Source organism: Sinocyclocheilus grahami, unplaced genomic scaffold (assembly GCF_001515645.1).
Source record: "Sinocyclocheilus grahami isolate Dianchi unplaced genomic scaffold, SAMN03320097.WGS_v1.1 scaffold358.1, whole genome shotgun sequence".
Taxonomy (NCBI): Eukaryota; Metazoa; Chordata; class Actinopteri; order Cypriniformes; family Cyprinidae; genus Sinocyclocheilus; species Sinocyclocheilus grahami.
Genome location: NW_015505537.1, coordinates 59739 through 86644, shown reverse-complemented (window position 1 = coordinate 86644; position 26906 = coordinate 59739). Strand labels below are relative to the sequence as shown.

General features: G+C 36.2%; 1 protein-coding gene across 1 annotated transcript in view; it reads right to left on the bottom strand.

Annotated features, from left to right (window-relative positions):
* The window catches only part of LOC107548913 (autism susceptibility gene 2 protein-like), a gene marked incomplete at its 5' end in the record, with an annotated part of 113642 nt that extends 104324 nt beyond the window's left edge, over window positions 1-9318 (bottom strand). Inside the window, one exon of the mRNA XM_016229787.1 lies at window positions 9289-9318. Within this exon, the coding sequence (XP_016085273.1) occupies window positions 9289-9318 (30 nt within the window). The remainder of the gene's footprint in view (window positions 1-9288) is intronic.
* Between the last annotated feature and the right edge of the window lie 17588 nt (window positions 9319-26906).

The window sequence follows — 26906 nt, the reverse complement described above, 5'->3', positions numbered from 1 at the left end:
CTAGAAATCAGTGGTTAAGTTGTATTTACAACACTGTTCCAGAACACTTCAACACAAATATTCAGATGTGTGCAGCACATTTTATGGAGGACTGTTTCCTGATCCTGGGAGAGTAGACTACAATGCCGGCTGTTCTGACTAAAAGCCGTCGTGTGTGACGCTGTGTTTTCGTTGTGAAAGCGAAACTACTTTGTTTGGTCTTCCAAAAGAGGACACGACTAGAAATCAGTGGTTAAGTTGTATTTACAACACTGTTCCAGAAAACTTCAACCCAAATATTCAGATGTGTGCAGCGCATTTTATGGAGGACTGTTTCCTGATCCTGGAAGAGTAGACTACAATGCCGGCTGTTCTGACTCACAGACTGTAAGTACGTTTTCATATTTAAAGAATTTTCCACTGATGATTCAAACGTGAGTTTTGGGCAGTGTAGAGTAGCACTTGTTGTTTGTCATTTCTCCGATCACAAATGCAGACATGGTTTTATGTTTACGTGGCGCGATGCAACGCATAAAAACAGTATAAGTCAATATAATCCATAATTGTGTCCCCACTGGATGCAACAAATGCCTCGTTTATAATGGGTTTTCATGTTTTTGTCTCGTCGCTCCGGCCGGACAGGGCATCACAGTATGGTGAGAGGTGTAACGTTTCCCTCATACGCTTGAGGTATTTTCGTCCAATCACAACGCACTGGATAACTGGACAATCAGAGCACACCTCGCTTTTTCAAATCGATCAAAATCGACGTGTTTCAGAAAGGCGGGGCATAGAGGAGAAACAATAATGTACAGTATGTGGTAAATAATGTGTTTTTTGAACCTTAAACCGCATAAACACATTTCATTATACCAAATACACAAAATAATGTTCTTTTTAGCAACATCACCCCTTTAATGTCAGAAATTTCATTTTTGGGTGAACTATCCCTTTAATGAGTGAATGAATGAACACAAACAAATATATAAATAGATAAATGTAATGCATCTATTTCACATACGGAAAACATGCCTTTTAGGACCAATTAAGTTTTTTTGCATGGTGATAATATTATGTTAATTAAGCAGAATTTGTCCCTAAATTCTCATTATTATACAGTAATTCCGCAATTTTTAAGAGTAGATAAAAACTTTAATAAGCTGAATTAATTACACTGATTTAATTCTGTTTTTAAATCAGCATAAAATCACAAGATAACTAATATGATAGTTTAAAGGCACAATATGTAAGATTTTTTTATTAAAATATCCAAAAACCACTAGAACAGTGTTATATATTTTGCTGACATATACATGAAATAAGCAATTTTAACTAGTGACACGGACCGTGTCCATCGTGTCATTGTGTCGCCTGCCAATGACGTCATAACCCCTCGATTTCCTCGGTTTTGTTTTGTAGAAAACATGGAAACACCAAAGATGCTTTAATATGTTATGCGTTTTATTAGACAGGTGATGACCGCACAGAGTAGCATTATAGCAGAACTTTCAAATGTATCTAGTATGATAAAACAGCGCTGCTTTACCCCACATACGCACGACTGTGGCATAATAAAAGCTCCGTTGCTTTCGAGCCGTGTATCACGCTCGTCTCTCATTAGCAATTGCTTCAGCGGCCTCGTTTCGCTTCGTTACTATAATCAAAACTGGTGATTTGGGGTGTTTATTTGTCATAAAATAATGCCAGTGATGAATATAAATGACTATAGGTATGCCTTCATTAAAGGGTGTATATAATAACATTCTGCATCATCACAATGAGATATGGTCTGAAGAAATTAATATGCCAATCAATGCCTCACAGATTTCACAGAAACAAAACGTAAACAGAGCTGCGCTCTGTTTACTCTTAAGAAGGAGCTCACACTGAAAAAGTCTACCTATACACCACCAAAACATTTTTCTAAAAGCCTTGATTCCATAAAAGTCTGGATGCTATCACGTGTTTGAAGGAATACAAAAGTACCTAAAAATGTATACTACAGTATAAATGACAATAGTTTGACTGCTGTTTACCAAGCATGTTCAAATTTAGCATGCTAACATACGTTAGCAACACAACTCACATGTTAGCAAAAAAGTATACATGATACAACTTAATCTAGTGTCCTAAAAAACAGTAAGTACTAAATTAAGTTAAGTTGTATGTCAGCTTGCTTTTTGCTAATGTGTGAGTTGTGCTATGCATCAGCATGCTAAATTTGAGAGCGTCGAGTAAACAGCATTCAAACTATTGTCATTTAAATGGTAGTATTATTTTTGTAGGTTACAGATTAGATTACAGGGGTCATGTCATTAGGTATTCAATGACATACGATAACATTCAGATCTCAAAAGCATGCTAGCATGACGTTTCCATGCAAGAGTAAAGGAGTTAATAAAAACAGGTGGGTCTTAAACAGCGGCGGCCCGTCAAATTGGGGTCACCACAAAGATAAAAGCCAAGCGTGTGACTTGTGCTAATGCTTCCAATGTCATACTGAACAACATGATATTTGACAGGACAAATAGCTGAGAGCTTGAGAAGGGTTAGGGTGTCAACAAAGACAGCAATGCTCGTCAGCTCTAAAGCTCTTCAGTTAAAGGGGGAAAATGTCCGTGTTTACCTGAAGTGGCTGAAATGGCTGGGTGTGTTATGTGACATGCTGTCACACGGATGTAACGGACGGAGAGGAATGAAATAACAGAAATCTCTTTAAGCTGCCCAACAAAATAGACAGTTTTCAGTGTTCACCTGTCAGGTGAGATAAGGATCACATCTGACAGCTCTGTCCCCGAGTCATGCAACTGTGGAAATCTGTGACAATGCAACCACCGGACTGAATGGATCTTGTTTGGATTCCAACGCCAGTACAGATTTATATACAGGTGGCCTATGCCTTTTGCGATGCACAATCTATGAACCAGAAGCATTTGTATCAAAACCAATGCAACGTGTACACTACACTATCGTTCAAAGGTTTTTTATTTATTTTTTTTACTGAAAGAACTCTCTCATGCTCACCAAGGCTGCATTTATTTGATCAAAAATACAGTTTTGTGTAATATCAAAATAATTTAAAATAATTGTTTTCTATTTCAAAATCATTCAAAATGTAATTTATTCCTGTAATGCTGAAGCAAAATTTCCAGTCTTTAGTGTCACATGATCCTTCAGAAATCATTCTGATATGCTGAATTGGTGCTCAAGAAATGTTGAAAACAGTTGTGCTGCTTAATATTTTTTTGGACACCATTATACAAGTTTCTTTAATGAATAGAAAGGTCAAAAGAACAGCATTTATCTGTAATATCAATCATTTTAGGAATGTCTTTACTGTCATTTTTGCGATTCATTTAATGCATCCATTCTAAATAAAAGTATTAATTTCTTTAAAAATCATACCAAACGTTTGGACAGTAGTATACATTACCATACAAAAGCACAGTAATAAATAGCAGCATCTAAACAAAATATCGTGAGCGATGAATCAAACAAATCCAATTCAAACCAATGAAACTGATTCCAAAAATCTGATTTTTATTAAAATCACTGGACTATAGTAAGCTTAACAAGACATTTCGGTGTCTATCCAAACACCTTCATCAGTTGTAAAAACAGGAAGTAACTCTGGAAAATATATCCACAAAAGTCACATGATCAACAGACCAATAGAGGTCACATGACTACTAGATTAAATGTGTAACACATGCCAGAGTAGATGGTGTTACAGCTCATGATGGTGCCCCTCATTATCATGGGATTACACCTACAAGTTTATGTCTGAAATCATCTATAAAAAGGACAAAGGGGTACAGCTATATTGCAGAGGGCACAGAAACAACTTCAGAATGAAAGGATTCGACAAGTTCATTTCACCCTTGAAGCTTTGACTGTAAAGGATCAACAGTTACATCAGAAGCTGGCTTTGAAATTATCAGAGGAAATGTTTCAGAAGGTGAGCGATTTTGTCCAGCATGCAAGACTTGCACAACATAACAAGAGTAAGGAGAGGCAGACCAAAAAGTTTGCTTTGTTGACATCAGATGTTTCTAAGAGACTGAGTACGAGGAGAGTGGGGGATCAAGATAGAAATAAAGATTGGACAATTACTACCAGTAAGTGGGTGAAAAATCTCACCGAGCCAGAGATGGAGGTTCTAGCCAAAGGTTTGAATTTTGCAGTGGCACCGGACAATGTTCCAGTAGTGGAATTAATTACTGCAACGGAATCTGCTATTCGGAGTAACAACATTCCAGAAGCGGAAGCCGAACAGCTTCACGCAACAATTTCCATGACTTTGTCTAGTGCCAAGCCACCACCTCCTAATCTGAGTAAACAAGAGAAACAAGCTGTAACTTCGTTAAGTAAGGATCAAAACATCACAATCCTTCCAGCAGATAAGGGGAGATGTACAGTAGTTTTGAATACGGAGGACTATCATGAAAAGGTACTTCTTCTTAATGACAGCAATACATATGAACGGTTGAAGCATGATCCCACATGGAAATATAAGAAGCAAGTCATCAGTTGTTTACAGTTGTTGGAGAAGCAACAATCCATAGATCGGAAATTGTATTTTCGTCTGTACCCTGGTGAAAGCACTCCTTGTATATATGGATCACCAAAAAATACATAAGGAGGGTGTTCCACTCAGAAGAGTGGTGAGTAGTAATAATTGGTTACTTACAATGTGGCTAAATATTTGGCCATGGTTTTGAAACCGTTGGTGGGTAAGACAGAACGGCATATACAGAACACTAAGGATTTTGTTGATAAAATCAAAGGACTCACCTTGGAATCAGATGAGACTATGGTGTCGTATGATGTTACATCATTGTTTACATGTGTGCCGACAGCCCAGGTGATTGAAATTGTAAAGGAGAGGTTGAGTCAGGACCACACACTGGGTGAGAGAACACCACTGAGTCCGGAAGAGATTGGTTCACTGCTGGAATTGTGTTTAAACACAACATATTTCAAGTACAAAGATGAGTTTTATCGACAGAAGCATGGATGTGCGATTGGTTCCCCAGTGTCACCTATAGTGGCTGATCTGTACATGGAGTAAGTGGAAAGAAAAGCTTTGGACACGTATAGTGGGGATGTTCCAAGCCACTGGTTCAGATATGTGGACGATACATGGGTGAAGATTAGGGGAGATCGATTTCTTCTCTGAGCACATTAATTCAGTGGATATAAATATCAAGTTCATCAAAGAGGAAATGTTGGACAACAAACTTCCTTTCTTGGATTGTGCTATAAGTGTCACGAATCTAAGAGTGGGTGAAGACAGGAGATTACAAGTGGAAGTGTAGCGTAAACCCACTCATACGGACCAGTATCTTCTGTTTGATTATACCCTAGCGATAGATACAGATATAAATATAGGAATAACATGCATTGATCATTCACAATAAGAAACAGAACTAGGAAAATGTTGACTTTGGGTCACTACAGTATAAGCCTTAACATACATGCTTGAAATACTCATGCACAAAAACAGAATCCAGATAAGGAGTTCAACTACTTTAAATGTGTTCTTTAGCAATGTTCAGTCTTTCTGTACAGGAACCTTTAAAGGAAATCATTTCCTTGAAAAGCACACACAAAACCAGCTGTCAGCCATTACAGAACAGGAAAAGATTGTTAAAAAAAAGGCATAACAATGAAAACAAAAATCATACAATGCTCTATATGAATACAATAATGAAATGCATCTCCACTATCTCCAGCTAGTTGTAAAACTTTTGGCCGCAACTGCGTATGTAATTTCAGCGATGGCTCTACCCCTCAGGTGGTATCATCTGTCATGCACTGCGTGAGCTGTTTTCTTTGAACAAGTCGTGATGTCTTTGTTAATAAGTGGACTCGATCTACACATGAAGCAATTTTATTCAAATCAGCCCAACTGATTACGCCCCTCCAGCGTACCTGCGGGCTGCTTTATAATGTAGTAATGCGTAAAAACACCATGAGAGAGAATGTTCTCATTCTTCCTGCAACTGTTCAAAGGAGCTATTGTTCAGGGGAAGACACCTGTTACTATTCAACAGGAGGGAAAGATTAATGCTTTAGATTAGATTTAAATGTATACAATTACAAATAACAGTGTTTATTCTTTTCTTTATGCAAAGCAATTAGGACAGAGTGATTTTTGAAGTGGTAAACATGTTATCTTGCTTGTGCCTGCTGTTTAAGATGGATAAGTTCATCGAAAAACAGTTCACCTGTGCACCTGGACACAAACACCACAACAACCATGGCTCATTCTCTCAATGCCCTCACCTACAACTATCATCTCGAGTAGAAGAGACAAGAAAACCTAACCTGATGCATTCTTCCGAAGGAACAAAAAGCTGAAATTGCTTCCATATGTTCTCACGAATGCAAAGGAAAAGTCTGCTTCTGCATTTAACATGGACGGGATTACCCTTCATGTGCTACATATACAGTATATCCATCTAGGATCGGGTACTCTTAATCTTAATTATACATTTCAACACGGCAAAAGAAACCAAAAAGTGACCTTGAAATCAAAGAGCAAGTACTTTAAAATCCTAATAAATAATGCATATATATTATTACTGTCAAAAAGTTTGTAATAATGTTTATTTCAATAAATACATCGTCTGAAATATATGTTTTGTATATTTTAAATGTAATTTATTCCTGTGATGCAAAGCTGAATTTACAACAGCCATAATTCCAGTCTTCAATGTCACACGATCCTTCAGAAATCATTCAAATATGCTTTTTTTTTATGGGTGTGGGTGTGTGTGTGTGTGTGTGTGGAAACCATGATGCTTTGTTTTTCTGGGTGAACAGAAAATTGAAAATGAGCAGCCAGCATGTATTTACATTTTTTTAATTTAACGTTATTCATGTACTGTCACTTTTGTTCAATTTAATGTGTTGTTTTTAATTTCTTTTGAATAGTAGTGTATATATTACAACCTTACGGTACTTTAAAGAGTAGAATTGCACTAGCATCTCCATGATGACCAAAAAAATATGATACTACCACAGTGCCATGCCTAAAAATAGTTTTAATAATGGCCAGAACTTGCACTAGGCTCAACACAGAATTATTAAAATACAAATTTACGTTGCATGCCTCAAACCTGGCCACATTTTCCCTCTACTTTCTTTGTTATGATCAGTTTGAATGCCTAGAAACACATAAACGAACACATAAATAACTCGTGACCAATAAAATGCATCCACATTATCGTCATCTGGAACACAACATGATTGAGAGAACGAGACCCACAGAGAAGCAAAGAACGTAAAGGGCCCTAAAATAATTGTGGAATACCCCGATTCTGTTTTCTCTAAAGCATACTAGTGTTAAAAGAATAGCAGCCTCTAAAAGTCCCACTCTTCATCGTGTCAAATCCAAAGAGGTTTTCTCTTACCATCTGCCTCAATGAGGAGAGAGATAAAAGCCTATTGACTAGCGTGAGCTGCGGTTAATGCAAATTGCTGCTTGCTATCAATGTATTATTTATAGAGCACGCCGGAGACGTTTTCCACTGAACTGGGAGCTTGGCTTACAGGAGATTAGTTATGCTATCACATTCATTTAGCAGGGAGTAATTGCTTAACTGCAGGGGAATTAACACGTGTTACACTTCCACTGGAGCTACATGCTGTTTATATGGGTGACAGACATTACAGGGTTATCAATATTAAAAGATAAACAAGCGCTAAAGGTGCCGGGAAAAACATTCCACCGGAAAAGATCTGGCAACCTACAAACCGCTAACCAAATCTCGAAAGCATTCCTGACCAGAGCGTATTTGAATAACAAATTAGACATAATCTGAGGCCTATCTATCCATCACTGTATGGCTGTAGCTGTTGTTTATATTGCAAATAATATGCAAATGTAGCACCTCATGAGTAGCTTGCGTGGGTGCTATATATATCATGTTAAACAAGAGAACCTGCACATTTAGATAAGACCAGTTCTCTCATTTAACGTCCACTGACAAGATAACAAATCAAATTATAAACCAGAGACAACATTTGACTCGCACATCAAAACGGTCATGCAAATTATATACACTTTTCCACAGAAACATCTGCTTTGGAGGTCATGGTAATGCATGATAGAGAATTTCACCCTGGTAGCTCATTTCTAATCGATGATTCTGCAACTAGTCTCGTCTCCATAATAGTAAAAGTGCCCCTATTATGGATTTTTGAAAATTACCTTTCATGTCGTGTGTAACACAGCTCTAAGTGAATGAAAACATCCTGCAAAGTTTTAAATCTGAAAGTGCACCGTGTATAAAGTTATTGTCTCTCAAAAGAAAGAGTCGTCTCTGAATCATTGAAACGAGTCGTTTTTAAAACGAATCCCAAGCCGTTTCATGTTGACGTCAACATGAAACATTAGCATATTGCCCGCCCACTTGTTGTTTTTTTCGCGTTGGTCTGAATGAAAATGCAAATTCATTCTTTGCCACTAGGTGCCGCTGTTGGAGCGGTAAAATAGCTGTTTCCCCGGTAACGCTGTACACAAAGCAGCACTGCGCTCACAAACGCTGCTTTATCAGGCATTACAGGCAAGATGAAATGAAAATGAGACCAATCGGACCAATCACCGCCGATTAGCGTCACGCAAAGGAGGGGTTTGGAAACATGAATCATTGAGTGAATTATTTGGGAGTCATTGAGCAAGTAAGGTAAAAATAATTGCATAAGACAATGAAAGTGTTTTTGACCTTGCATGCATGTCAACCTGTTGTTGGGGACTCCCAAAACCAAAATATGAACCTTTCATAACCCATAATAGGGGCACTATTAAAAAATGCACCTTTCAGAAACAGGACACAAAAATACTACACTAATTCTAATAAAAATAAGAATTACAGTTACTTTAGCTAATCAAAGACACTTTTTCTTCACATTTATAAGGCGCTCGCCTCTTTAAGTGAAGTTCACAATAGTACTTCCTGCCTAGAATTAACTAGCACAAACATCAAGACAGGTGTCTACTTTTCAAGTTCAAACAACTTCAAAGTAGTTGAATTGACACGCCAAACACAATGACACCTCACAGAAAGCTTAAAACACTTCCACAATAAGTGTACTTTCTCTCTACCGCACTGCGTTCGCCTTTGTATCGCTTTAATATGCAAATAAACAACAATCACAAGACTGGCAGCCATTTTCTGTCATCTACACACATACACAAACACGCATGCAGACAGGAGACAGGCTTTCATACTCCAGAATCACTCTTACTCACTCCACGGCGGGTTAGATAAACACACAAACACTCATGAAAAGAAGTCTTACCTTGTCATCGATGTCACTCTCGCTGTCGCACTGTAAGGAGATAGTGAGAAGAAAAAGATATGAGAGAATTATTCATTCATTCTCCGACCTCATTATCGGTCCAGGTATGATTTTTACGGCTACTCTTTTTTTTCCCTTCTTTCGGTGACACCTTTCAACAAAAATGGAGGTGATGAAGGGGATAAAGTGATGCATTTGAAAGAGGCTGCCATGGTTCAAAAGTGAGACACACTTTTCCTTCGGTTTTCAGGAGCGGGTTGAGAGTCGAGCGGCTCAACGGATCATAATGGATCGACAGTTCAGGGGAAATTATTCACATATGGATGAGATGCTGGCAAATTACTGGGGGAAAAAAATATCAGAAAGCTACGTGACAGCCAGCCGGTGCTGAGACAAAAACTCAAAGCAAGTGAATTTCATGTCATAAATACGTCTCACAAAAAGCAGAAAAAATATAATTTTTTATATTTATAGAAAAAAATGGTTGTCTCTCTCTCTCTCTAAATATGTATGTACTGTATGTGTTACAGCTGATATTTCATAGAATGTTTTGTGAAAAATATTTTATTTAACACACATAAATTAACATGTTTATGTTTGTAGAGTAGAAAATAATAATTTTAAATAATAATTTCCTCTTGCTTTGTACTCTATTTCTCAGAGAGGCAAAACAAAACAAAAAAAAGAGCATTTAAAGGGGTCATATGATGCGATTTCAAGTTTTCCTTTCTCTTTGGAGTGTTACAAGCTGATTGTGCATAGATAAGATCCCTGAAGTTGCAAAGACTAAAGTCTTAAAACCAAAGAGATATTCTTTATCAAAGTTAAGACTCTGCCATGCCCCCCTTAAACGGCTCGTTCTAACACGCCCCCACATTTCTACCTCACTATGTGGAAATATTTGCATAATGCCGCCCAAATGTGCACGCAAAGAAAGAAGGTGTGGTTTCAGTAATCGCAGTTAGTGTTATAGCAGCATGTCAGGGAGACGCTGCAACCGTGGCTTGTGTACTGCAAACACATACCAGCTTCATCACTGTGTCTGTCACGCGACTCTGTTCCCCTTTCGGGCTTGAACTGATGGTAAAAATAATGACATTATTTACTGTCTTTACATTTATTTTGAAAGATGAAGCTGGTGATTATGGCAAGGGGCGTTACATTTCCGATGAGTGCTTGCGGTGTTCGGCCAATCACAATGCACTGGGTCAGCTGGCCAATCAGAGCAGACTGCGCTTGTCGGAAGGAGGGACTTTGTAGAAAACGAAGCGTTTGAGAGAGGCGGGGCATAGAGGACCTACAATAATGTACAGTATTTGAAAAATAATGTGTTTTTTGAACATTAAAGCATGTCAACATATTCTGTTACACCAAATACACAAAATAATGATCTTTAAAAAAGCATCATATGACCCCTTTAAAGAGTCTTGAAAGTTGCAAAGGAAAAAAATAGCCTTTATAACAAATCACATTGTTTGTGTCAAAATCCACCTGATTTTGAAATGAAAATGAACTACGTTAAGTGAAGTACATTAGATCTCCCAAGAAATGTTCTTCTGAAGATAGAATGCAGAATTACTCTATCCAGCTCAAAGTTAATCTGCGGTGTTACAAAGCTAGTTAAGAGAAAGGTGAAAGGTGCAGGGAAGGGGCTTCATGAAATACTTCAACTAATTTACGAGGGACAGTTGAGCACAGAATACAGCCACCGCTTTAAAAAGCTTTAAAACATCAAAAAAAAAAAATAAAATCAAATTAGGGTACACTGTCTCCCTCTCTCCATGTTACAAAATACCCTCTACAACACTTAGCAGGCGCTGGAGTGCCGTATTCCTACATACATTTTTCATGCCGGGCCATTATTGCACACTCTTGCGCTTCTAGTCTTTCATTTGAAAGAGTGGTGGAGGACATCTCGGGTCTCGCGGCATAAATGGACTGCAATTATGCATATGCAAATGAGCAATTACAAGCCATTTGCACTTAAAGGACTGATCACAACCACTCACTTTTGTTTTCTTAATGAGGATCTGAAGTTCACGTCTTTTTCCTACCGAAATGAGAATTTTCCATTCAACCTTCTTTAGTCTCCACTTAGAATATGATTGCTTGTTTGCATCTGAGTTCGCATGTATTCATTAACGAGAGATATTCACGAGTGTAGTCTACAGTTGAACAAGACTTTCTGACTTTATCCTTTGTCGCAATGCAAGAAACGTCACTTTCAAAACAAGCATCTTTCTGCTGGTCAGCTTGGCAAATGTTCGTGACCAACATGAACGCCATGCAAAATCTGTGTGTGGAAGTCTTTCATCCTCATGAAAAACTCGTGATCACATGTATTTATAATAAAATGACTGGATTGTACCTGTGAAATTCGTCGAACATTGGTAAATCTAACTGCATCTTAAGAAGGTACTGAAATACATTTTAAAAATAAATAAATAGCAACAGTTTGCAAGGAGGTTTCATTAGTTAACTATATTTATTAACATGAGCTTAGTCAATTAAAAGTACTTCCAAAGCATCAAACTTGGTTAAAATAAAGTTAGTTAATATTTAGTGAATATTTACTAATAAATTAATAAAATGAAAAGTTGCATTTGTTAATATTATTCAATGCACCTGCGCTAACATGACCTAATAATGAAAAGTAGTATAAAAGTATTACGTTCACAAAGACTAATAAATACCAAATGTACTGTATTGCTCATGATTAATGTTAGTTAATGCATTAACACACGAGTAAAGTGTTGGAAAACGTTACCAAAAAAAAAAAAGATGGGATGGATAGATGCATGAATGAATAAATAAATTAACATCTGTCTGACTTCTGTCTATCTTGTTATTTAAAGGGGTCATATGATGCGATTTCAAGTTGTTCTTTCTCTTTGGAGTGTTACAAGCTGATTGTGCATAGATAAGATCCCTGAAGTTGCAAAGACTAAAGTCTCAAAACCAAAGAGATATTCTTTATCAAAGTTAAGACTCTGCCACGCCCCCCTAAAATGGCTCGTTCTAACACGCCCCCACATATCTACCTCACTATGTGGAAATATTAGCATAATGCGCCCAAATGTGCACGCAAAGAAAGAAGGCGTGGTTTCAGTAACCGCAGTTAGTGTTGAAGCAGCATGTCAGGGAGACGCTGTGTGTGTCTAGGCGAAAGCAAAAGCACTTTATTTGGCCTTCCGAAAGTAGATGCATTTAGGAATCTTTAAGATTACTACAAGCAAACAAACAAAGGACAGGGATGACGGAGAAGAGGTAAGAGCGTCCCTGTGTTTGGCCGCTGATGCCCATTATCTGTTTTTGAATACGGTATAAACAATAAAACCATCAAGAGAACAGACACATGTTAACCTGTTTCTCAGTTTCCACTAATAACGACAGGTCCTGCTCAAGCAAGCAGCTTTCTTGTGGCTTGATTTGTTTGTGCGTGTGTATGCAGAGGCTACGCTTACCCATACAACCTCCCACACAGGGTTTCACCGCACACTTTCCTATAGCTCGCATGGAAATAAAGATTGCAGCCAGGGACAGGAAAACTCTCAGAGTGCTCTTAAATTCAAAAGCCTGCATTCGCTCAATGGAAATTCAGCACAGTTCAGCAGCACGCCTTTGTGTGTACAGATGTTTCATGTACATTCGTGAGAGTCTATGCTGTGGATTAGAGGCACCCATTCATTGACACTGTCCTTTGCAGCACTGGCTATACAAATCCTACTTGCCACAAGTCATCCACTGTAGGTCCAAGGCATTAGCACAAACAAAGTGGCTTTGCCGATTGTCAATCATGTTCTTATTCAGGTGGGATTTTCTTGTTGGGCGATGTGGAAGTCAAACAGTTCAAAGTCAACAGCTCTGTCAGTGATTCAAACTTGTGGTTACATTTCTCTGCTCTAGTAAGTAACAAAAGCGGCATTTGACTGCATCTGGCATATTGCGGCTAATATTCCACGCTGAATGTAATGTTTGCTAGGCCGCAAGATATAAGATTGTGTGCATTTGTGCGTATAAGTATGTGGGTGTGAATACGCACTTTGAACGCACAAGACTTGGGCACACCTACATCCTGTGCGGCAAAAAGAGGCCCAACTGAACCCAAAAGAGGGCAGGAACCGAAAAAGGTAGACAAACAGGAAGACATGGAGTGAATTAATTCAGAACAGAGTGCAAAAATAATTCTGAGAAACAAAACCATATTTAGAGTGAGAAAGGCACACAATTTCTGATTCTTTCACTGTACCATGGCAATGTGCTCTGGATAATTATATATAGTGTTTTTGATAGAACTGTTAATTAAATAAAAAAAAAAAAAATAGTAATTAGCGTAATTATATATATATATATAGACACATAAATAGCTAAACATATACTGTATAGTGTGAGTGCACGTGTGGAGTAATATTTAATAATTATTTATTTCATTTTATTTTACACAACAACATAAAGTATTTACTTCTTTTATTAAATTTAAAACATTTATAACATTTAATATTTGATATAAAAATATTATAAAATGTAGAACAGCTCTGGATATATCAATTAAAAATGCCAAATTGTAATTTGAAAAAGTAACACGATACAACAATAAATACCACAGTATTAAATTAAAGTAGCATAGAGTATGTGTTTTTTTATTTATTTATTTATTTATTTTTAAGTACTCTGTAGTACTAAGTACCATACATGAATTTTAGCACCCTAATTAAAGCCTATATATGAAAGTACCCTTGCTGCAACTAAAACTAAAGTGCACAAAACACAGATCTATAAATCTGACATACCTGCGGAGAGGACGGCAGTGACTTGGACAGAAATTAAATACTCAGCAGACAGAGGTAGAGTAGAAAAACATATGAGATGGACACAGTGAACGATACAATAAAAGGTGGTGTTATGTTTACATTGGACATTACAGCTTCTCCTGTCATCTCCCGTGAAGACGGTTTTGACATTTAAATAGCTTTCTTCACATTTGGTGAGCGCACTTTATTTACAGACTCCCTCGTGAACGCCGCGGCACGTCCGCATGTGTGTGTGCTTGAGCGAGCGAGTGTGATTTATTCACAGCGAGTCTCGCTCTGGACCCCGTGGCTTGGGTTTTGGCCTGCTGACGGGCTTATATATTTCAGCTGAAATGGGAATGGGAGGAGAGGGGGGGAACGGTCTAATATTTCAGAACATTTTCCTGGCAGCATTTTAATAGACACGCACACCAAGGGGGGGGAGACAATAAGCGTTGCGCATCCCGGAGCACATTAAAACCGACTGCCCAAATCAATAACACAGTTGCACCTGTCATATGCTGAGGAGATTGGGAATGAATTGGGCTTGGAGGGGGAGTGAGAAACTAGCCTGACGACAGCCATGCTGGCTCAACATCAACGTCTGCATGAATACTGATTCCAGCAGTACAGGATGCCAGAGAGACCAAAAAATATGCAAAACCAGATCTCAGCACCTTCCGTGAATACATTTGGCTGTCAGCGCCATGGCAACAGAACAACAGTGACATCATCGGGGTCTGACAGCACGTGCAATAATAACCAGGCCCGTCTGCTGCGGATCGGACACAACAACGAGCGTATCATGATCCGTATTACGGAGAAAAGAACATCCAGAGCACTGAATGTAATCCTTTGTCTTAAAAAAGTTTAGCCAGGGAATATCCTCATCCAAAGATGAGGACATTTTAACATGTGGAGACTGAACAATTTATACCGTTTATACCGATATCGTTACGTTTATATCGTAATCGTTAACTAAAATATTTTCAGTCATTGACATGAAGCATGTATCACCACGTAGCAGATCTATACAGGTGGAGCTGGGGAAGGAGGAGGGTTTCTGAAGCAAGCTGCAACTGCTACGGCAAGCACTAGTCATATATTTGAATGTTGAGCAGTGAGCTCATTGGCTACCGATACAGGAGAGAACCAATCAGCTGTGCCATGTGATAATGATGTCATTAGGTCAGATTGAGTTAGACCTATCGGACTGCGCCATCTAGAGTTTCATGCCAGAACTCTTTATATGTGACCCTGGACCACAAAGCCAGTCATAAGTCGCACGGGTATATTTGTAGCAATAGCCAACAATACTTTGTATGGGTCAAAATTATTCTTTTATGTCAAAAAACAATAGGATATTAAGTAAAGATCATGTTCCATGAAGATATTTTGTAAATTTCCTACCGTAAATATATCAAAACTTAATTTTTGATTAGTAATATGCATTGATAAGAACTTAATTTGGACAACTTTAAAGACGATTTTCTCAATATTTAGATTTGTTTGCACGCTCAGATTCCAGATTTTCAAATAGTTGTATCTCGGCCAAATGTTGTCCTGTTGAGATGTATAAATCTCAATAAAAAAAAAGAAGACCCTTATGACTGGTTTTGTGGTCCAGGGTCACATATATCAGATGAAAATCGTAAACTCTAAAAATATAAACAATAAAATGTACAGTAGAATGTTCAGTAGTGCTTTGGCAACTAACTGAAATAAGCTAAAGCAAACATTTAATTACTGATTAATTAAACATGAAATAACTGATAATACATGTTATTAAATATGAAATAAATAAATAGAAAATAAAAATAAAATGTAAACTAAATAAACTAATAAAAATGGCAAAATCATGGATAAAAAAAACACAAAAGCTCAAATAAAAGCTACATTAAAAATGTAAAAAAATTAATAATTTTTCTAAACTGTATTTACATTTACGCATTTTACAGGCACTTTTATTCAAAGTGACTTACAATGGAAACTAATCAAAAACAGTCACTAACTAAAACAATGCATTTGACTACAAAAATAAAAACAAGTGATGTCACTTGCTCAAGGTCAACTTTCAATCATGTAGGCTGTTTCTTCATAACATATAATCACAGAGGCTAACTTCTTCCTGGAAGGTCAAATGGTTAGGTAAGAATGTATTTTGTTTTATGTGCAACTAAACGTGCTGCCTATCTTGGCCAGGACCCTCTCGTAAAAGAGATTTTAAATCTCAAGAGTTTTTAATTTCCTGGTTAAATAAAGGTATATACATTTTTTTTAAATAATAATAAATAAATAAATGGAGGTGAAGGTCAAAGTTCAATTCTAGGCTTTCAAATGTACACTTAACACAAACAATCCATTGTAGCAGCGAGTGAGTCCATGAATGCAACACTACAGGTTTTAAATAATTGAACACAAGGCTGTATCTGTTAGTGTTCACTTTAGGTGACTCTCCCTCTCAGCGGCCCAGCGGGAAACTTGAGTCACTTCAGACAGTCTCAAGGGACCGAGTGTAGATCGTAGTAGTGTGACTCCAACTAGCATGACAAACAACAAAAGGCCGATGCTCACAGGCATCAATTACATGACTTTTGGCCATGGACAACTTTAAAGACGATTTTCTCAATATTTAGATTTGTTTGCACGCTCAGATTCCAGATTTTCAAATAGTTGTATCTCGGCCAAATGTTGTCCTGTTGAGATGTATAAATCTCAATAAAAAAAAAGAAGACCCTTATGACTGGTTTTGTGGTCCAGGGTCACATATATCAGATGAAAATCGTAAACTCTAAAAATATAAACAATAAAATGTACAGTAGAATGTTCAGTAGTGCTTTGGCAACTAACTGAAATAAGCTAAAGCAAACATTTAATTACTGATTAATTAAACATGAAATAACTGATAATACATGTTATTAAATATGAAATAAATAAATAGAAAATAAAAATAAAATGTAAACTAAATAAACTAATAAAAATGGCAAAATCATGGATAAAAAAAACACAAAAGCTCAAATAAAAGCTACATTAAAAATGTAAAAAAATTAATAATTTTTCTAAACTGTATTTACATTTACGCATTTTACAGGCACTTTTATTCAAAGTGACTTACAATGGAAACTAATCAAAAACAGTCACTAACTAAAACAATGCATTTGACTACAAAAATAAAAACAAGTGATGTCACTTGCTCAAGGTCAACTTTCAATCATGTAGGCTGTTTCTTCATAACATATAATCACAGAGGCTAACTTCTTCCTGGAAGGTCAAATGGTTAGGTAAGAATGTATTTTGTTTTATGTGCAACTAAACGTGCTGCCTATCTTGGCCAGGACCCTCTCGTAAAAGAGATTTTAAATCTCAAGAGTTTTTAATTTCCTGGTTAAATAAAGGTATATACATTTTTTTTAAATAATAATAAATAAATAAATGGAGGTGAAGGTCAAAGTTCAATTCTAGGCTTTCAAATGTACACTTAACACAAACAATCCATTGTAGCAGCGAGTGAGTCCATGAATGCAACACTACAGGTTTTAAATAATTGAACACAAGGCTGTATCTGTTAGTGTTCACTTTAGGTGACTCTCCCTCTCAGCGGCCCAGCGGGAAACTTGAGTCACTTCAGACAGTCTCAAGGGACCGAGTGTAGATCGTAGTAGTGTGACTCCAACTAGCATGACAAACAACAAAAGGCCGATGCTCACAGGCATCAATTACATGACTTTTGGCCAAGAATGATTTTGTCCCAACCACCTTATTAAATAGTTTGGGACAAATTCTTTACTACAGACCAAATCTAATAATTAAAGCAATACACAATTATATTCAAATATTTGGTAACACTTTACAATAAGGTTTCATTTGTTAACATTAGTTAATATGAACTATTAAAGAATAACAGTTCCCCAGCTTATATTAACATTACATCCACTGAGAGCTAACATGAACAAACAATGAACAATTGTATTTTTAAACAACGTTAAAATAAATGTTAATAAATGCTTTGAGAATATACTGCATATAGCTCATGTTAACTAATGCATGAACTAATATTAATATAATATAGAATACAAAAAGATTAGAAAAGATAGTGTTAGGTTTTTAAAAAAAATTTTTTTGCAGTAAATGAATAGATTGCAAGTCTAAAAGGCACAAGTTTTTTTTTTTTTAAGAATATAATTAGAATAGAGAGTGCTAGAGTTAGAGGATCAAATAAAGATGGAAGAGAAATATTCAAATATTTGAGCATAACCTAATTAATATTCATGAGCTTTAACTTCTTCATGCTGTGACATCACCAGGACATTCAAAATGGTCCTCCCCTCCAAAACACGCTTTGGTGCCACTGTCTCCACAATGTTTAATACAAAGCGAAGTCCGTGCCAATGCTAAACATCTTACCCAAGCAACGGAAGCGCAAACAGTTCCTGGAGCCTCTCTTACACAAAAGCATGTTAGAAACAAAAATGGCTGCTTACAATGGCAAAGGAAAGTAAAATAATCAAACCGTTTTTGTCTATAAATACACCAACATCCCAACTCGAGGTCAACAAAGAGCTTTCACAGAACTTTGCCAGCATAATATTTCAGTCATGTTGCTCGAGCGCCAACCTTCAGAGATGAGAAGACACCAGCTCTCCTTGACCCCAGCATAAATGATGGATCAGAAGCAGCCGCCCACACTTTGATTTGATCAAGGCATCAAATTCATGCAGCAGTTCAACATGTGACTTTGCCTTTGGGCATTATGGGAAGTGACTGGACCAAAGAGAGGATGGATTAAGAACTATTGATCTGATCAGGGGGCCGAAGGTAGAAATAGAGAGTGAGAGAGAGATAACGATGCATATAGGAAAAGAAGAGCATGAGTTGATGTGGGAGGGATGCGGAGAAAGAGAGAGAGAGTCTGTTAAAGGGTCACAGACAACAGATGAAAAAATGATAAATGAAAACTCTGTGTAACGAAAACTTTAAACAATATAATAATACAATATAATATACCGGTCAAATGTTTGGAATCATTAACATTTTTTTATGTTTTTAAAAGAAAGCTGCATTTATTTGATCAACATACAGTAAAAACTGTAATATTCTGAAATATTATTATAACAGAAAACACATGTTTTTTTATTTAAATGTATTTTTTTAAAATGTAAATTATATCTGAATTTTTTAGCAGCTTTTACTTCAGCTGTTACTTCATTACTACTTTATAATATAATAATATTATGTAATAATTAAAAAAAATAATTTAATGTTTAAGTGCAAAAAAAAATACAAAATAGATACGCCAACTAGTGAAAGTAATTCTTAGGGCTGTAATCAATGGACAGTGTTTTACATAGATATGCCCACACAAGTCAGAAATGACTAACAATTATTCCTTATTTCACTCATGTTTAACACATTTCTTCAAGCTATCTGCTAAACACTGGAATGGTTTGGTTGTAATCACTGACTAGCGCCTGTAACCGAGCCAAACAGCGCCTCTGTGGCTCTCAGCTGCATTCGAGACATCTTACAGCGTTTGGCTGTGTGTGACATGACAGGGAACCTCAAAGGAGAGTTAGGGAGTTTTTACAGCACTTAGGGCCTATTTACACTTAGCCACTTCATGTGTCTTGATCGATCATCTGCTATCCGCTTGGATACGCACATCCCACTCACACTTGGCCACATCAATGTGTCTCAGCAAAACAGATCTACTACTCCTTCAAAACTGGATTTAATATTCCTGCAGTATATGTAAATACAGTGGAGCGGAGTTCCAATACGACGCTAATATCAGAGTCATTTTCTGTTGAGCACTATAAAAAAAAAAAATGCTACAGTCAAACCTGTGAACTGCCTTATTCAGTGGCTTTATATGGTTTAACTTTGTATTATATGCAATTTTACGGTCAAATACTATCAAATGTATGCTTTCTGCTAATAAAAACGATGAATTATCATATAATTCACAGTGAAAAACAGAAAAAAAATCTGTATCTATATAAAAATTTGGTTTCTTTTTTGTTTTTGTTATTATTAATGAACATTCGGATGTTTTCTGTTATTTCATGAATGTTTATTTCATTATTTTAGTGTCGTGTGAGTTACCCTGACAGTGTTTTGTCTTTGTGTGTATGACTCTGTCCTCCATCTATTATACATGTGCATGTTATATGTGCACTTACAATAAGCTCAAAACAATAAACAGTGTACCAAAAAAAAAAAATTTTAATTGAAAATTTTGTCAATTTTATAACCAATTTTGGATATATGTTGTAAAGTATATAGACAGCAATATGTAATGTGTCGCCATATTTTTCACCGTCAATTTCTGGCAACCACAGCTGCTTTTTTTTTTTAAACCATACATTTAAAAGGATTTTTTTTTTTACAGTGAGTCATTATTTGTGAATCGAATTACAAAAATCCAAATGTGCAAATGTACTGCATGTAGCCTGCTACACTGCTAAAAAAAGAGAAATTTATATAAAGTTAAAATGACAATTATTGGAGTATGCTTTACAAGAAAATACTATTTCAGCTTTTCTACTTCAAAATTTCACATTTAACTCAATGTTCTTGTCATTTCTTTGTAATTGTTTGTGAAATTTACTAGCAATTTCTGAGCAAAAATTGTTTCTACACCATTTTTTCCCCCAGTGTATATATCAGCCGCAAAACAAACTGGAGACAAACAGAAACACATAGCGTGCACACACACACACACACACACGCACGCACGCATGCACACACAGCGCACTAGGCCGTCGGAATTTAAGTGAGGGTGTTGAAGAAATTAGGCAGAAAAGGAAGGAAATGGGATGTTGACTTGAACTGGCCTCCAGGGCAGCAAAGAGTCTCTCCCTCTGCAGTCTGAATGTGTGTGTGTCTGACAGTTTGATGGAGTGAGTGGAGGTCTCCCCGTGGCCTGCGTGTAGCGCACCACAGAACAGATTGAGCCTACGGGCATTTCTCTCGTCTTCAGTCTCTCTCTCTGCTCGTTCCCTCTCTTCTGTGTCCTTGTGTGGGCTGCAAAACACTGAGAATGAAGCGAGGATGGATGGATCAGACACGAGACAGAGCGAGAGGGAGAAAGAAGACTCAGCAGTTGAGTCGTTGTTCCCTCACTGTGGTGTGTGTATGTGCATGTATCAGTTCCTAGGAGGCCAGAGCTCTGATTTCTGGGGGCAGTCAGCCGTTTCACGCTTGACTTGTCATTCAGCCACAGGGCTCCTCACGACGGGTGACAGAGACTGAAGGGGGATGGCTTTCTCTCTCTTTTAATTTCAGTTTTTCAATTTAGTGTGCATCACCGGCTTGGCGTAAACACATTTGAGCCACATCTGTATTGCCAAAGAAAAAATAAATACAATAAAAATAAACATAAACATAAAAAAAAGTTAAAATAGAGTACCCGTGTCAAATAAAATAAAGTTGCCAAATAAAATGAAAATTCAGAATAAAATAAAATAAAAACAATAAATAAATAAAAATAATAACATAAAATAAGTTCAAATAGAGCAAACTAGTGGTATATAAAATAAAACAAAAACCAATGCAGAATAAAATTATAAAAATAAAATACATTAAAATAAAATAATAAAACAAAAACAAATGCAGAATAAAAATAAAATAAAATAAAATAAGCCCAAATGGAGTAATCTAGTAACAACAACAACAATATTATTATTATTATTATTATTGTTATTATCATCATCATCATCGACAGCTTAGATTCAGTGGGCGACCAGTCTTGGGCTACAGGGTGATATGGCTAATAAAATAAATACAAATACAATACAAAAATAATACAGAATAAATGTAGAAATGAACAAAAGCCATTTTATTTTAGCAAAAATAAATAAGGGAGGTAACAAAAATGAAATGGTCTTTCCTCTAGGATGAATGTGGTGACAGCAGATTATGACTCAGCTGTGGCCTTAATCAAAGATGTACAAATACATTTTGTTTTGCATAAGTATTTGGCTCTCACATTTTGGGCAACATGATCAGTGTCTATAATATCCTGTCTGAGCACATGTTCTTGCTGGATATAATTAATCAGTCAAAGGTGAGAGCACACAGCCGCACAAATGTACAAGCGGAGAGAGACAAATCAATAGGCCAAGACTCAAACTGCAGACTTTTCTGTTTACACTGTTGGGCTCTGCATCAAACCGTAGTGAGGTGCCACACATTCTACTGTCTAGGTAGTTACATTTTAAGGCATCCTAACCAAAATGGAACCTCATAAGTGGTCTGAAGCAGAAAATAGCAGAAACAGCGCTCCTCATTAACACAAGAAGCGCTCACACTGAATTCCAGTGCAGTATCATTACCGTTTTTCCTTTCATGAACACTCCTACGATGTCTTAATCGGCTGTCTAGGTAGGCAGCTTGCTAGGTTTTAGAACGGAGTTGTTGTGTTTCTATCAGAGTGTATCTGGATGTCAAAGCACCAGCAAAGATCTGTACGGTGTCTGTATTTGTACTCAGTATATCAGTTGTTTGTTTGTCTTATTTAGTTTTTCATCGTCGTGAGCTGTCATACAGCACCTCTGTTCAGCTTCAACTGATGAAAACTCGAAGAGCAGCTTGTGAAGTATTCTTGAAGTCAAATTTAAAAAGAGTAACCGAGGAGAAAGAGCAAGTAAGAGAGAGAGAGAGAGAGAGACACAGAAAGAGAGGGAAAGAGAGAGAGCATGTCCTCAGGCGTTGAATAATTTAGAAAAGCAAAGGGAAGACAAAACAAGAGCAAGAGAAAACACTGGCTTTTTGACCCAGTGCAATGACTACACTAGAAATATCACATGCATGCTCTCTCTCTCTCTCTCACACACACACACACTCTCTGTACAGCAGCCATATTCAACAGCTCCGTCTCTTCTCTGAACAACAACTCACTCCTGCTCAGCCTCCCTGTATTCCTCACCTGTGCTCTTCTGTTTCTTCCTTTCTTATTTCCTCTTTTCCGAGCAACATTACTGTCAAACAAGGTGCATGGTAATAGGGCTGGGACTGTAGCACTTGTTGATGGGACAATTGTATTGAAATGAAGTCATAATATAAAGTTAATGCACATAATTATTTAGTTAATGCACCTTCCTTATTGTGTACGGTTTCTCACAGAATGTTCTCTTATAGGAAATGTTACTTTACAAAAGTAAAATCAATTGCAAACAATAATTCCGATAATTTAGAGCTTAAAAAATAACAATAAAATGTCACCTACAAATTAGAAACCACCTGTTACTTAAATAATAGTAGATAAATAAATAAAGACTAACATTGATGAATTAGGAAAGTTAGACCTAATAACAAGCAAATTAATATAATATAATATAACATATATACTGTATATATATATATATATATATATATATATATATATATATATATATATATAAACATTGTCTTGGCTATAGTTGGATTTTCCTGTTTTTACAGTAGAAGACTGTAATATTTATTTATATTAAACAACAGAAATATTTTCAACAAACTGTTACCCTTGATGAAGGCCTGTTTGTTAATTAAACAAACAAATAAAGAAATTAAACAATTAGGAATTTTAGACCTATGACAAACACAACACAACACAACACAACACAAAAAACAACACAAAACAAAAAACAACACAAAACAAAAAACAACACAAAACAAAACACAAAACAACACAAAACAAAAAACAACACAAAACAAAACAAAAAACAACACAAAACAAAAAACAACACAAAACAAAACACAAAACAACACAAAACAAAAAACAACACAAAACAAAACAAAAAACAACACAAAACAAAAAACAACACAAAACAAAACAAAACAATAAACAACACAAAACAAAAAACAACAAAAAACAAAAAACAACACAAAACAAAAACAACACAAAACAAAAAACAACACCAAACATGCTGATTTGGATAAATATTTTTTTTCCCACCAACAAGTGTTACTGGATTTATCTTTCTCATGAATGACTGACCTTATCAGCCTTTCTATTCTATCACCGATTTCCTCATCGCTCTTACAAACTCCTTTTTACAGCAACCCTTTCCTTTCCTCTCCTGTTTGTCTACAATCCATCACTTCAGTCCAATAGGCCTGGCTGCGAGCAATCTGGCAGGTTTGTGTGCGTCTCTATGAAGGCCACTCTCAACAACTACATGTTCTGAAAAAGCCGAGGTTAGAGTCAACAGCAGTGCTCTGAGTGGGTCACAGCTCTGAGTGGGTCAGATGAAGAATGAGTCCATTCACCTGCAGTCTCAGCCTTAGACGGACTATCTAACGCATGCTGCACACAAGAGTGGGATAAAATAGCCCGCTTCAATCTGACTGACTGGCTTCCGTGCAATTCCCAGGAATCTTGATGCATAGTGTTTTTAAAAGTCCCCCAGGAAGCCAAGTCATTTTTACACGTTTAATGTACTGGACTGAAACAATCAGCATCTGAGTAAGAACTAGCTGTTAGAAATGCCAGCGACGGGAGATTCTAACTCAAGTCTACACACATTTTGAACTCGTTCTATGTGTTAAGACACCGCATCATTTTAATGACAACCACTTTATTGCATGATGTTGTTATTGCAGTATCATCGATTTCATATGCATTTCGAAAGCATTTGGGGTCAGTAAAATTACTGATTGATATGATATGATATATGATATATGACATTATATAATATGATATGATACACGATACATGATATATGATATAAATATATGGATTAAACTGATCAAAAGTGACAGTAAAGACTTTTATGATGTTCCAAAATGTTATTTAAAATAATTGCTGTTTTTTGAACTTTCTACTATATAATATAATATATGTAATATAATATAATATAAAATAATAGAAACTTTATTCATCAAATAATCCTGACAAAAATGTATCATGGTTTCCACAGAAAATATTAAGCAGCACAACGCTTTTCAACATTGATAATGAGAAATGTAATAGATGTATTTTTAATTATTGCACACGCTGACAAATATAGAAAGACAAACAAGCTAAGAACAAACAAGCAATCAGGATGGGGGAAAAAAATGCCAACAAATTGTGCTACTTTGACAGCTCCCTCTCTCTCTGGGCGTATATTAATGGTTTGTCCCTTGTTTGTAAATGTGCCAGGTTGTGTGAGTGGCTGCAGGCTGTCTATTACAGCTCTCCTGAGGGGCTCGGCTCCATATGGCCGCGCATATGGCACTCAGCACCATCAATTAATGCTGCTACAACTCTGATTTTCTACCAGCGCTGTCTGTCTTCCGCCTGTCGTTTCTCCTCTCCTCTTCATCTCTCAGGGTTTGCGGTGTTTCTCTTTTCGCCCTCCTGGGAATCGAGTGTCAAGCTGATAGTCTCGAATCTGATAAACGCAAAGTTGTCTGACGTTGGAGAGGCGTCTCGTGACGGGTGAAGGTGCGTTCTGATTTGAGGAGATGTCAGTGCGGAAGAACGTCTTGGATTAGCGTTAAAGGTGTGTGTTGGAAAACATGGGATACCCAACTTCAGGTTGCAAACACAACATTTTATGATCGTATTTTTAGATTTACTACATGCAAGTGTTCATTTATTGTAAGCATATGATTTCTGAGTCATTAATATCAATAAGAAATAACACTTCCATTCAAAAGTCTGGTATCAGTAAGATTTAAAATAAAGATTTTAATGTTTTTTTCTCTTATGCTCATCAAGGCTGTATTTATTTGATCAAAAATACAGAACAAAACAGTAATATTGTGAAATATTATTGCAATTTCTAATACTGCGTTCCTATTTTAATATACTTTAAAAAAATTTAAGTAGCACAGGTATATTTATAGCAATAGCCAAAAATACACTGTATGGGTCAAAATTATAAATTTTTCTTTTATGCCAAAAATCATTAGAATATTAAGTAAAAAGGTATTTTGTAGATTTCCTACCATAAATGTATCAACTTCATTTTTGATTAGTAATATGCATTGCTAAGAACTTCATTTGGACAACTTTAATAATTGTAATAAAAAAAAAATTATAAAAAAAAATAATTGTATCTCGGCCAAATATTGTCCAATCCTAACAAACCATACATCAACGGAAAGCTTATTTATTCAGCTTTCAGGTGATGTAGAAATCTCAATTTCGAAAAATTGACTCTTAAGACTTTTTAAGTCTTAAGTAATTGACTCTTAAGTATTTTCAGCATCATTACTCCAGTCTTCAGTGTCACAAGATCTTCAGAAATCACTCTGATATGCTGATTTATCATCAGTGTTGAAGATGTGTGCTGCTTAATATTTTTTTGCAACCTGCAATACTTTTTTCTTTGATTCTTCGATGAATAAAAAGTTTAAAAGAACAGCATTTATTCAAAATATTAATTTTTCGAACACCATAAATCACTTTTTAATCCATTTAACATCCTTGCTGAATAAAAGCATTAATTTCTTAAACACTGTTCTTTTATTAACTTTTTACTTTTTTCAGGATTCTTGAATAAATATCACCATTCCCAAAAATTATTAAGCAGCACAACTGTTTCCAACATTGACCATACAGCAAATCTACATATTAGAATGATTTCTGTAGGATCATGTGAGAATAATGCTGAAAATACAGCTTTGATCAAAGGAATAAATTACTTTTTAAAGTATATTAAAATAGAAAACTGTTATTTTAAATCGCAATAATATTTCACAATATATAAAGTTCTGGAAATGCTTCAGCCAGCTAGTCATGAAGATCAAAGATGGAAATCTGTAGAACGGCTCCAGTTCTTCAGATCTGACTTGTTTCTGTTGCGTCTGTTTTCTGAGACGTTTCTATCGGATGCTTGAAGGTGCTGTCAGACCTCGAGA